The 12650-nt window shown below is 37.2% G+C and overlaps 2 protein-coding genes across 2 annotated transcripts; both read right to left on the bottom strand.

The window, feature by feature from the left end:
• Positions 1–2447: 2447 nt before the first annotated feature.
• On the bottom strand, positions 2448–4356 carry LOC146473754 (uncharacterized). Its single transcript, XM_085117669.1, has 4 exons — positions 4020–4356; positions 3643–3705; positions 2938–2991; positions 2448–2563 (listed from the first exon to the last, which is right to left on the bottom strand). Exons 1-4 carry the CDS (start codon positions 4326–4328, stop codon positions 2516–2518), a joined length of 474 nt encoding a protein of 157 aa, XP_084973795.1. The 5' UTR covers positions 4329–4356; the 3' UTR covers positions 2448–2515.
• A 2565-nt stretch (positions 4357–6921) lies between these two features.
• LOC146473753 (uncharacterized) lies at positions 6922–10924 on the bottom strand. The gene is made up of 4 exons (XM_085117595.1): positions 9625–10924; positions 8418–8477; positions 7603–7692; positions 6922–7124 (listed from the first exon to the last, which is right to left on the bottom strand). Exons 1-4 carry the CDS (start codon positions 10495–10497, stop codon positions 7062–7064), a joined length of 1086 nt encoding a protein of 361 aa, XP_084973721.1. The 5' UTR covers positions 10498–10924; the 3' UTR covers positions 6922–7061.
• Positions 10925–12650: the final 1726 nt, after the last annotated feature.

Below are 12650 nucleotides of genomic sequence, written 5' to 3'. Positions count from 1 at the left end.
TTAATATAAATAACTGAGTCTACACCTTCTGCACCAAAATCGCACTGTCGAGCAGTACATTCAGTGCTCTACTAAAACCTGAGTTCTGATTCGATTCGAGCCACGAGCCACTTTCTTAATTGGGCGAAGAATTATTTAATAAGGTTTTGGAACCGATCTCCTTATTGTTACTTCTTGGCAGAACACTGTGTTCAATTTGTATTAGACGTTTGACGGAAGCCAGAATCGAAATAGAAAATGTCATTGTTTTCCTCTCCGGTTTATAAGATGTCCTCGTAACTGGTTCATTCACTGCTTCTGTTTTAATATACTTTGAGGCCGATGGCTGACGCAAGTTCAAGTTCCTCATTTCTCCTCACTTTGACCACCATTGACTTCATATTGTCAGCGCTCACCGTTTGTGGAAATCTTCTTCTACTCGTAACCATCTTGTGCGATCCACTGCGGTGTCTCCGTACGCCCACCACGTTTCTCACGGCTAATTTAGCCTTCAGTGACCTCTTATTAGGACTCCTAATTGGTTGCAGCAGTGCCTGTGTGCAAGATTTCATGTACCTGAATAAGACAGTGCCAGAGTGGTTGAATGCTCTATTTAACATCGGTGGAGGCTCTTCATTAGTCAGCGGCATTTGTACAGTCATTGCAATGGCCGTGGATCGGTATGTAGCAGTTACCGATCCCTTGCATTTTAACGAGAGAGTAACAAAACGCAGAGTACTGATTTTTATTCTACTTAGTTGGCCTATTTCCATTGCCCCGCTATCCTTCTACCCATTTGCAACTCAGCAGAACTGGATGATTTTCCTCTTGGTTTACTCGCACACGCATTTTACAATTCCAATCTTTGTGTTGCTTTTCGTCTACTCTCGAATTTTTCGATCACTGATCAGGCGTCGTTGCGAGCTTGTAAGTATGGCAACTTCCGACTCGACCATTACTTTGCGGCACACACTAGAGAGGGAGCGGAAAATGGCGCACACAACATTTATGATCTTGTTACTGTTTTGTGTGTCGTTCCTGCCTCTGTACATAAAGATTCAACTTTTAACTTTCTGCAAATGTCGCGATTCCACATCATTCTACAAGTTTAATTGCATAACCCACACTTTTCTGTATTTCTCTTCGCTGCTGGATCCGTTTATTTACGCTTGGAGGGTGCCGAAGTTTCGGCGATCTCTAAGACTGTGCCTTCGATTTGAAAGAAGGAATGCTGTTCGCCCTTTGACTTCGACATCAAGGAATTGGGAAAGGCACACACGCAGGAAATAACTATGCCTTGTATCTACTGTCAAGACTGAAAGCCTCTGGCAGTATATTTTGAAGCACTTATCAATATCATGTTGCTGCATGTGGAATATGCGGAAGGGGTATCAATGACTGTTTCGTTTAGCATGGATCGACTCGTGCAAGCCCATTTCAGTTGAGGTATAGACCTACGTGTGTCAAGCAGATTATGCATTCAGTAATTATTCGCCTAAACATTCTCCGCGAAAATAATGAAAAAACAACATCTTGTTGTTGCGCGGGAATATGTGAAATGGGTATCAATGACTGTTTCGCTTAGCATGGACCGACACGAACAAGCTCATGTCAGTTGAGGTGTAAACAAGCAGATTGATTATGCAATCAGTCCTTGTTCACTTAATGTAACACTATAAAACTAGCCACCTAAACATTCTCTGTGAAAGTAATGGGTAAGACAGCAGCAATCGGCAGGAGTTACTAAGTTACAATTTTGAGTTTCTCTCAGCCACTAACACCCATGTGATCCCACCGGTCACATTTTAATTTGATCAAGAGTAAAGCGATGATCAACAATGGCTAAAGACGATGAAAATAAATTTTTTTAGCTGGTATGGTGTCATGTAAAGAGATCCATCGATCCTGATGAAATGTGAGTCACGGAAACAGGAAGTTCTGGCGTAAGCTGTCTTAAGTTTAAGCAATTGCCACTAGCACTTCAGCGAGTAAGCCTCTTAGTGATTGCAACAAACGACGAATGGCGGTCTAAATTCACTAAGGTATGCCTGTATTTGAAATAAAAGACCAAATCTCGAAACTCTAAGCCAATAACTAATGGGTTTGTAAACTGGGTCTAAACTATCCTTGTAAGGTAGTTCATTATTCCTACTATTAAAACGATCAGCTCGCCGTTCAACGCTTTCAATTAAAAAGATATCCTTATTTCAAAAAGTAACCAAAACAAATAGGAGTATTGTATTGTATTTTAATAAAGAACATTGTCATACCAGAATATTTCCTATTTCGGAAAAAAGAAACTACTACAACTACTACTACTACTACTACTACTACTACTACTACTACTACTACTACTACTACTACTACTGCTACAGCTACTGCTACTGCTACTACTTCTCCTACCACAGCTACTGATCCTTTTGTGTCTTGTTTATCTCATAAGGTCGGGTCTTCATATTATATAATTGGTTAAATATTGTCTGATTTTCCACATCTGGTTCATTGCGCTGCCTTCCACGTTTCTTGTTTCGTCTTCTCACGTTGTAACCAGGACTGTAAAGTATGAAATGATTATCCCGATGAGCTGAAAGTTAAAGATTAAATAGTTTGGCCATGGTATGGATTGAACGGTTAATTAATTGAGTAACCGGTTTTGCGAGGCTTAAATTCATGATCACGGAGCTTCGTCATCGCGTACGTTACTATGGAAACTGTCACTTCTGCATGTACGTATTTAAAGTTGAGGTATCAGAATAGAGCATTTTAATATTCAAGAGAACTGGGCAAGTAGAAGCCAATTCGCTTACTACACCCAACTAACCTTGCAGAAAATTAATGCAATTCTGGTGTTTTATTATAATTGCTAAATAATGCAGTCACAACTTTCCAAATATTAATTTGGAAAATCTGGTTATTTTCAAAAACAGCAACAAATAGGTAATTTATTTTGATGCTCACCGAAAGCGCAAGCGACTTGTCAGTGACAGTCCATCCTCCTACGGACAATGAAATTAAAAACCACGCAAGATAACATTTTAATGAAAGTTAATTAACCACCGAAGTGTCATAACCCTCAGAAACCTTGAACTCCCTTCTAACCTTTTCCCGGCAAACAGGTTCATCCTGAAGCTTCTTTTACATGTCATTAGAAACTTTTGCTTACATTCGAGTGTCATGCTTGTCAAAGATTTCGGAGAAATTTGGTTGTCACGATGGAAAATCTGGTTAAGGTGTGAAAATCAGAAACACAGGACACCATTTAAGACGGTAAGGATAATAACTTTATTCGGACGTCGATAAAATGCTTTTTGCTGAATGTTTTTTTTTTTTTTAACTGGAAACGTATCTGCAAAAGCAGGTTAACAATACCTTTGCACCAGTTTAAGGCTCTAGACCGTTTTTTCTCTGAAAACACGAAAATAATGCCTCGACCATTTGGGACCTTCAATTCTGCGAATTTCAGAGATGCCAACCAAAAGATACCGAAAAAGGTAGTATACTGGGTATGCTGTGTCTTTCCTTTCTTTGATATATTTGTCACCGAAAAAGTTGAATATTTTTTTTTATAAAAAGGCACTCTCTAGTAATAGGCGGTCAACGAGAATGGTGCATGGTTAGCTTGTTGGTGTTGGAATGAGATGATATTAACTAAAGCGAACGTACCTCCAAATGTTCTTTACTGTCAGATACGCTGATCTTCTGTAGGGTGTCATAGACACTGTGAATCTGTATATAGAAGCAGAAAATCTCCGTGAATGTAATAATTCAACATGTACAAATTCTTTTCATATTAACTTCTTTATTATTATTACTTTTTGCTGGGAATCCTTTTACGCCCAACGTTCTCAAATTAACGACAGTGCTTGTTGACACTTAAGTTTGCAAATCAAAGCTGTGTATCTGATTATAGTAATTAAGTTAAAACTCTAAAACAAAACAATATTTAGCGTCGGGTTTATTGGTTTGAAAAGTTATTGAGCTCTGGATTTTGAATTTTGCTAGGCCGGTGTGGAACTAGAAATAAAGAAGAGAAATCTTACCTTCTCATTAACTCGCATTCCAAACACCAAGGCAATAGCTAATTGCCCAGTCAAGCCAAAAAACCAATGCAGAACGGTGATTACAAAGGCGATGTTTCGTTTGGTCGAAGCTGCTGACCTTATCCCCTGATGAAAATTAATGCATATTAGAGGAACGTTGAAGGAAACCAGCATAAACAGGAAAGGTGAAAATAACTTGTCTGCCAAAGCAACTGTTTCACAAAGTCTTTGGTGTTCCTGTCTCAATGATCCAATTTTAAGAGATATAGGATTCTCTGTCAATATCTTCTTATGAAAGGTCTCGAACATGTCGGCCAAAAATACGCATGAAACAGAAAACAACAGGAATGGCAATGCCAAAGCAAATCCATCAAAAGTGGCAAATATCAAGTGAAGTATGCGATACACGAGTAATCCATTCCATGGACGAAACCGTGCTACCGAATTTTGTCGGTATAAATCTAGAAACGTTAGGCACGACGTGTTGAAAGCAACAATGCACCAGACTAACGCCAGCATCTTGGTCAATGTTTGCTTCTTAACAGAGTTGAAATCAAAGGCCGTTGAGATAAAACTGTCGATAAACTGTGAAAAACGAGATGGTTTCTTGAGACTTTTTGACAAAGTGAAATTGGCTACGGTCGAAAAACATGCACATTGTAAATACCAAGTGCTAAACAACAGTAAGAAGTAGAAACTCTTGATCTCGGCTAGACCCTCAAAGAACATACTAATTATGCCCTGTACGACAAGGGTCCATTGGCCAAGCAAAACAATGCCACAATGTAAACGAGAAAGCAAGGTTGACTTTTCCACTTGTGAGCGTTCGTCCAATGAAGTGTCGCCAGAATAATTTCCAGTCATTTTCATAAGCCATAAGATTAAATGCAGCTTTCATGATAATTCTTTGCGGAGAAGATCGTGTTTCTCTACACCAGTCGTGTTTCTTTCGGAATCTTGGGATCCAAGTTCGTTTTCCAAAGAAACTTCTGAGTGCATTTCTTCCATCTGGAAGTTGTGCACCTGAGTCATCATTTAAAGCAGAAACGTCTGAATTACAGTTCCGCACGCAAAAAGAGGATTGGCGACTGTCAATGTTTAAACAAATTGTCTAAGTTAACTTCTATGGATCGTTTCTTGCTACATAACAACCAATGAACTTGCGCCTCAATCGAAAGGTATTAAAATAGCATGTCAGCTACGAGTGTAGTAATTATATAATTCGCACAAGCCGATGCAAAACTCGTTAGAAACACCAATTCCCTGCTTTACCTCGGATCGTTTCAAGTCAATTTATTTCGCATTTCTGTTAAGAAGTTTTATACAAAGTCTTTGCGCGTTATAAATTATTAACTATTATTCATAATTCATAATTCTCTGCCTGTTGTTTTATAACCTTTCTTCCGTTTAGTTATTTATCGTTTCATTAAAAAAAATCGTACAGGTCGGGAAAATTTGCTGCAGTGCATGCAACCATAGAATTACTCCAACTTTGAATTTATTTTGCAAAGGGTGCATGTGCATATTGCATTTTGATATAAATATAGGCACACTCGAGAACTAACTGTATATTAAATCAGATTTTTCGAGTAAGACTGTACAATTAGTTTTTTACTATTTACTCGAACTATTACAAACAGAGCAGGAAGTCAGAAAAAAATTAATTAAAAAAATGAGTACACACCACCTTTGACGAACATAATTATCAGCGTGTGAACAACAATTCCAGCCCTGCATAAAAGATAGTGCTTTGCTTTTCAATTATATGAATAAAGCTAAAACGAAATTGAGTTCAATGATACTCAACCCAAGCTTTAATGCTTCACAACTTGCTTTAATTCAAACTGACAATATTTTGGCAAAGCTTCATAAGGAAAGGTGTCATAAACAGTACTGGGGTGTTACCAAATTCGTAAACAAAAGCCTGATACGATACTCTAGTTTTTTCCCATTGCGTGATAGCTTACAACTGAACATTTGTAAAGTGTGAGCTTTTAACAAACCGATGACATAGAAAATTAAACAAAAAAAATAGAGATTACATGTTCGGGTGTCAATAAAATGTTTTTTTGTTTTTCGCGTAGTGATTGTTTCAAATTCATACGAAATGAGCAGAACAATGACAGGTGTCTTCACAAATTAAGATCGAATCTTTTCTGTTTCTTTTAACAGTTTCTCATCAGGCGGCAGGCCTAATAAAAGACACACAGCATTTGTTAACATTTGCTCACGCTGGGATGGGTTAATAACAATTCAGTTAAAGCAGAATGACAAACTCTTGTTCTTTTATGCCGAACAGCGTTGCAACTTTCGCCCTGGGAGTCGTACTCAACTTGGTGAGAACCAACAGAAGAATAGTAAATGATATGAAAACCCTGAAAATTAATATTAAAATAGTTTATCAAACAAAGGCATATTCCAATGTTTTAAAAACACGCCTGTCGAAGTATGGTTGCCACGGGGACATCGAATTTAATGAAATATTGAGCAACCAAACCAAAATTTTCTCAGGGGAAGATTTTAAGGAGATTGGTGGCCCTCGCTAACATATCAAAAAGAGTTATAAAAGTTGAAGTAACTGCCCCCAGTGGTTAAGGTAACCACTGCAGAGAGCATATAAATATTTACTGATTTATTAAAATGTCTTGGTTTCTTTTATTGTATTACCATACTATTAAAAAAGGACGTCGACACTGTTGTCTCATTTTGTACTCGCAAGTAGCCATCTTGAAAGGCAAAGCTCTCACAGTATGTTAAAAGACAGCCGTGTTTACCAGCATTGATATTTTGCGCTCATTCTCTGTTTACATTTATTGCCTTCGAAGAAAAAAAGAACGCACTCCTAATACAGATTGGAGTCAAGATTGTATGGGACAAACGATCGATCAACGATATGGATCTTGGGACGTGTATTTGGCATCCCCCGTAGATTTTGCAGGGGCGGATGACATCATTACCAACTTGGCAAAGAGCCTGGGATCGAGATCATCGAACACACTCCCTTATCGTTAATTATTACTAGTTTACAAATCCATTCTTCAGTCAGAGTGGTGAGCTAGGTAAGGACAACATAACAGCGAAGTATGACACAATGACACCAACAATCTGAAAAAAATATAGACATATAAAAAATAAAGAATTATAAAGGACCACAGCTTAGTAACATTTTTTTTTCTTAATAACATCTATCAACAGGACTATATAGTATAAAAATACATAGAAAAATAATCAATTCTGCACCTGTTTTGAAAATGGCCACTTTAGGAGAACAGGGAACTTTGTTAAGCATTAGTGGATTCGAAGAGAGGTGGATTGAGATGAAATAGGCTCCTGACAAGTTTCAACTGCTTTTTTGGTAATTACGCAAGACAGAGCTTTATTGGAACTTGCGGACAGTAACAGCTTTTCTTTCCTTTGCAAGCTCAGCAATTCACACGGTAGTCAGTTATCAGGAAAATCTACAGTTAGAAATGGTGCTAGTCCGGGGTCCCAAAGAGGAAGTTAGAAGTTAGCAGTCGTCCTATTCTGGGCTTTACTGTCACTTATTGGAGAATAAGAAATCTACAGTATATATAAATTTTACCGTTATAGAAAAGGACTTTGTAATGACTGTCAGTCCTCCAATGGATAGGCCCTTTGGTTCACCTTGTAAGTCCAACATAAACATCAAGAACTGAAACAAGATTATAAGCACGTCAAAGACTTCAGAATTGGAAAAAAAGAGTTGTTTTGAACAAGGCACAAGTAAAAGGAGTCATGCCCGACAGTCTGGACGGTTGCTTCCAAGTCAAAATTAGCGTTCGTGGTATAAACCAGTCACAAAGCGTAGTAAAGCTTAAAACAACTGCATGAAGAGACAAAATTATTTTCGGAGCACTCAACTGATTTTTTAAGGTTGCAGCAGGATACTAGTACTGATGTACTGTTAGTAGTACCAAACAAAATCATGCCGAGAAATTATGGACACGCACGCACAATGACGCCATTACCTTGCACTCATTTTACCTGCATTTGTTTTCAATAGCCTTTATAATAATCACTTGTGGTTTTTAGGCTTGCTAGTGGCTCTTAATGAATACAACCAAAGTAAAATGGACATTTCAAAGAGTAAACTGTAAATGTTTCTTCGACACGACCTCAGATCGTGAAAATTGAATTCTTCGTTGACCAAAAGCAGTCAAAGAATGATGGAATGCCTTTATCAGAAGGCAAGGTTTGGGCATAAGCTGATGTAAGGATGCCCAGTCAATCATGAGCAAACATTTGCACTCTCGATATTGGCATTTTACGAAACTTTCAAAATCAGAGACTAACTATGTTCAAAAATTTGTTTCCTCGTTAAACACCTACGTACCGCAACTGAATTAAAATAAAGCGGAAAAGGAAATGAAACTGAACCTTTCCTTCGTCCTCTGTTGCAACTTGAAATGTTTGCCAAACCCTTTGAATGCCGTGAACCTGAAACAAAAATATTGAATATGCAGAGGAAACATTTTTCACACCATGGGAGGGGTCCGAACCGTTACCTAAAATAAACCAAACAGTTAATCTACAAGTAGCTCGCGCGAACAACACAAATATCCGGGTCTTTTTCCTAGAAAAGAATACAGTAGAAGTGAGATAGGCATCACACTTCTTTTTAAGTTTTCCGGACACTAACGAAAAATCCTCCAATTTGTCAATTTTACTCATAAATGAAAATCACAACAGTGGACACCTTAAGCTTAAATTAATTTCCAGCTAGTAATGTAGATATGCGATTGAATAAAATGAACCTAACTTAATATTTTGTAAGGTAAGTGAAACCCACACAAAATTTAGCTGTCATATCACCATACTGCGATTAGCTAATGAAACAGTCTCTAGGGCCAGGTCGTTTCTCATAAATTAAAGTAATTAGTTCTAGATTGTTTATTCTATGAGGAAAAAACAGTCATGTACGAGATGACAGCTGTAATGGCAGTTTTTGTGGTTTCTGTTGTCGTTGTTGTTGTTGTTTTTGTGACTTGTGGTTTGATCTCGCGTCTGATTGGTGGCGGAAAAATAAACATTCCAGGAATAATCCTAAATCGCACAAAAAAAAAAAATAATAATAATAATTATAATAAAATAATAATAACAAAACCAACTGATCAATCAATCAATCAATCAATCAATCAATCAATCAATCAATCAATCAATTTTGAGCTTTGTTGGGTGACAATTGGTGCCGTGATCTGATGTTGCCGGAATTTTAGTCATCTTTGATTCTTTAACAATTTCTTCTTTACTTTTGCACTGAAATAGGAGTTAGTCAAGTGATAGACATTTGAAGTATTTGCACTGGTTCATTGAAGCACTTCCTTCCCCCTACCCACAAAAATAGAAGAAAAACTGAAACGTTTTAGGCTTTTTGTAAAACAAATGTTTCGCTATGCTAGAATGGCCATAATGACCTCTACTACGATCTTCTTATTTCAAGGTAGCTGGCACTTGTTTCCAGCACTTTCTAGCACTCTAACTTTGCCTGATCAGATATTACCGGTGCCAGCTACCTTGAAATGAAAAGATCGTGCATAAAATGTGAAAAAAAAATGCTTCAAATGAAATTTGGTTCCTTTCTTACCTTTTCGCTGACTCTTGATCCAAGAATTATGACGACTGCTAAACTAGCTGAAGAGATCAGAAGCCAGAACAGATTCATAAAAAGGAATACAGAGGTTCCTTCCTGCCGTGAACTGAAATTAACGGCTTGGTGAAAGCTGAAACAAATTATTGGTATAAAAAACGTAACAACTTCAAGAAGAAGAGGGGAAAGCATGTTGTCCGCCATCTCAACCACTTGACGCAGATTCTGATGCTCTCTTCGCAGGGCCGTTAAGCCCATTGAGTTTGCAAGTGGTGACGACATTCGTTTGTGCAGATCATCAAAAAGTGTTTCAAGTATGAAACACGTGATACAGAAGAGAGAAAGTGTAAGAAAGCAAACCCCAGAACTACAAGATAGAAATACTAAAGAAGTTATTTTGAAGCCAAACCAGCTATTCCAAGGTTCTAGATTTCCAACGTTTATGCCCAAGATTACGTCACTCAAAATTGAACCAGCAATGCAAGCCACACAGGTGAGTGAGAACACAATCAGGTTCAATCTTGCCTTTGATTTGATCTTCTCCAGAAAAGTGCTCCCAATGTGGATAGTAATTACCTTACGAAGAAAGTTCTCGAAACGAGACTTTCTCGCAAAGGTTGTCGGCAGGACAATCAAGCAGGTTGTCCCCATCAGTGCCACCAGAAGGCACCAACTAACGAACGTGATAAGGAGATAGATATTACCCCCAAAGAAAATACTAACCAAAGGCATAGCAAAACTAAACCATAAGCCAGCGACTACAATTGCACAATAAAAACGAGAAATATAACTTTCGTTTCGTCGACGAGAAGAAACTTGGACCAAACTGTTGAAAGACGTGTCCCCGAAGTATGCGCCAAACAACTTCATCAATCTTAAAACTGGTCTGTATGCTGCTTCAATCACTTAGAGTACCTCTTCGTTCACGTTTCCATCGTTTAGAGTCGATTGAGCCAGAGAAACATCATTTGTTGCTGGTTGGGCTGAAACTGGTGTCGGATCTCCGGGGATGTCGATTACGCAGGATTTGTTCGGTGTCACTCGAGAAGGCATTTTTGAGATCGTGGACAATCGAAACATTGCGAGCCCAAGTAAGCTACAAAAGCAATGGCAATTTCTTACTTTAAAAAGTCATGTTTCCTTTATCTATTGAAATCAGTCTATCATTGTTACGCTTAAGATGCAATAATACATGCGATGTCACTCTTATGTATTCTGAACTAACTATTAATAGTATCAGTAATTTCAACGAAGAATGAGAAATGGCAGCTGTATTTTCACTGTTTATGGTATTTGTTAATAATACTAAAGGCGCTTTCCTTTCTACATTAAACGTATAAGCAAGGAAATATAAAAATTAACCTTATAATTACCATATTCTCAGTATTCATTTTCTTTTGCCCATATTTATCTGTTTCCTTTTATCGTCTGTTTTGTGATCGCTCGTTCTGGTAAAAATAGCTTCTTTCAATATTCAACAGGTAAAAGAAAATAGATGTGCACCTTATAATTACTTATAACTCAGTGAAGTTCGAACATCACCCAACCTCCTTTTCTTGCTTTTTGTAAATTGTTCCATCTTTATTTAATAATTAACAGAATAATAGCGAGAGCATTTCTATTAAATTAACATTACTCTATTTTGAAAACAAAAACTTCATTTAGAGACCACATACATGAAAAATATAAATGGAAATAAGAGCTCTCTGACTGGGTTGATTGTCCCTAAGTTAAGTAAGTCATTGTAAACATGGAAACTTCCTTTTCAAAATGAAAGATAACGGAGGAAATCCAAAGGGTGAGCCAAAAAGTAATTTAGAGACCTCAATCATTATTTATCTGATTGCAAAGTAATAAACTTTCCAGAGTTTATTATCTCCCACGTCATGGAAATTTTAATATTTATTGAGAAATTGTGGAGAAATAGTAAAAAGAAAATTACCCCGCAAGATGAAAAAAAAAATCTCAATTTTTAAAACAGCTCAAGGAATATTAACTTTCAATACTTTTTTTTCCACGCAAGGTAGAACTACATTATTCAGTGTTTACGATTTCGCGTAACGATATGCTAAATCTACTCAATAAATATATTGAAGGATGTTGATAAGCTGAACGTAAATTAAAAAAAAGCAATCAAAACTCAGTGGTGAAATGGCGAAATGTCATGTATGAAATTGAGGGGGCCTTTTTTGTTTGAACAGCGTATTAAAGGTTTCTTTTAGTCAAGAAGAACTGTTTTCAATACGCAGCTCTGACTGGGAAAACAAACAGTATGACCTGAGAGCATCAGTGTTCCCACCAACTACTCCATGTCGGTATTAACTTTGTCTGAGGAGGATTTTTAGATTAGTCATAAAGCGGTTTCGTAAATTAAAAATGGAGTGATGAAACAAACAAAATACAAAAATAAGCAAGAGACTTCTCAAATGGACAATTTTGTTCCGTTCGTTATCCAAAGAATAACAATTAATAATTGATTATAACAATGACAAACGTTTGGCGTTACTCAGTGGAGTATAGATTGGGGATTTCTTCCAATTTGTCTGTTTGTGACTTTTGCTCTGAATTTCTGGTGAATGGGGTAATGAAATATTATTGAATACTATATTTAAAACTGAAAATTACAGCTGTGTTGTCTCATGGAGAAAATGTGATGTGCAGTAGAGTCCGCTGTCAATTCAATATGCTGCATGTTGTATTATAGATTTAGTTCCGTTTAACAGATAAAAATCAGTAGCAGCACGCTTCGTGCAAAGTTTTCCTGCGTGCTGTTGTTACTGGTGTTGTTGTTGTTGTTGTTGTTGTTGTTGTTGTTTAGAAGATACAAAAAATATCAATGTGAAGAGGATAACTAGCTATCTGAGCGGCTCCAGTGTCCTCAAAAAAATTTAACACCAATGGCACTGTGAATAAAGCCAAAATTGTAAACTGCAAAGATGCATGACCTTACAAGACAAGAACAAATGAATATGAATATGTGAAACATATATTTGAACAGCGGGTGAAAGATTAAATAAAAGAAA

Source organism: Pavona decussata, unplaced genomic scaffold (assembly GCF_977016875.1).
Source record: "Pavona decussata unplaced genomic scaffold, jaPavDecu1.1 SCAFFOLD_92, whole genome shotgun sequence".
NCBI classification, from domain to species: Eukaryota; Metazoa; Cnidaria; class Anthozoa; order Scleractinia; family Agariciidae; genus Pavona; species Pavona decussata.
Note: the sequence above shows the minus strand (reverse complement) of the source record. Positions and strands in the feature narration are given on the sequence as shown.

What these genes read in the sequence shown, in the direction of transcription:
- LOC146473753 (XM_085117595.1), bottom strand. Translation starts at nt 10,497, where the DNA reads ATGAAGTTGTTTGGCGCATACTTCGGGGACACGTCTTTCAACAGTTTG. An exon ending in CAACAGAGGACGAAGGAAAG is followed by an intron (nt 7,693 to 8,417) that starts GTTCAGTTTCAT and finishes ATCTTGTTTCAG; the next exon opens with TTCTTGATGTTTATGTTGGA. An exon ending in CAAAGTCCTTTTCTATAACG is followed by an intron (nt 7,125 to 7,602) that starts GTAAAATTTATA and finishes TATTTTTTTCAG; the next exon opens with ATTGTTGGTGTCATTGTGTC.
- LOC146473754 (XM_085117669.1), bottom strand. Translation starts at nt 4,328, where the DNA reads ATGTTCGAGACCTTTCATAAGAAGATATTGACAGAGAATCCTATATCT. An exon ending in GAATGCGAGTTAATGAGAAG is followed by an intron (nt 3,706 to 4,019) that starts GTAAGATTTCTC and finishes TTCTATATACAG; the next exon opens with ATTCACAGTGTCTATGACAC. An exon ending in ACAGTAAAGAACATTTGGAG is followed by an intron (nt 2,992 to 3,642) that starts GTACGTTCGCTT and finishes GCGTGGTTTTTA; the next exon opens with ATTTCATTGTCCGTAGGAGG.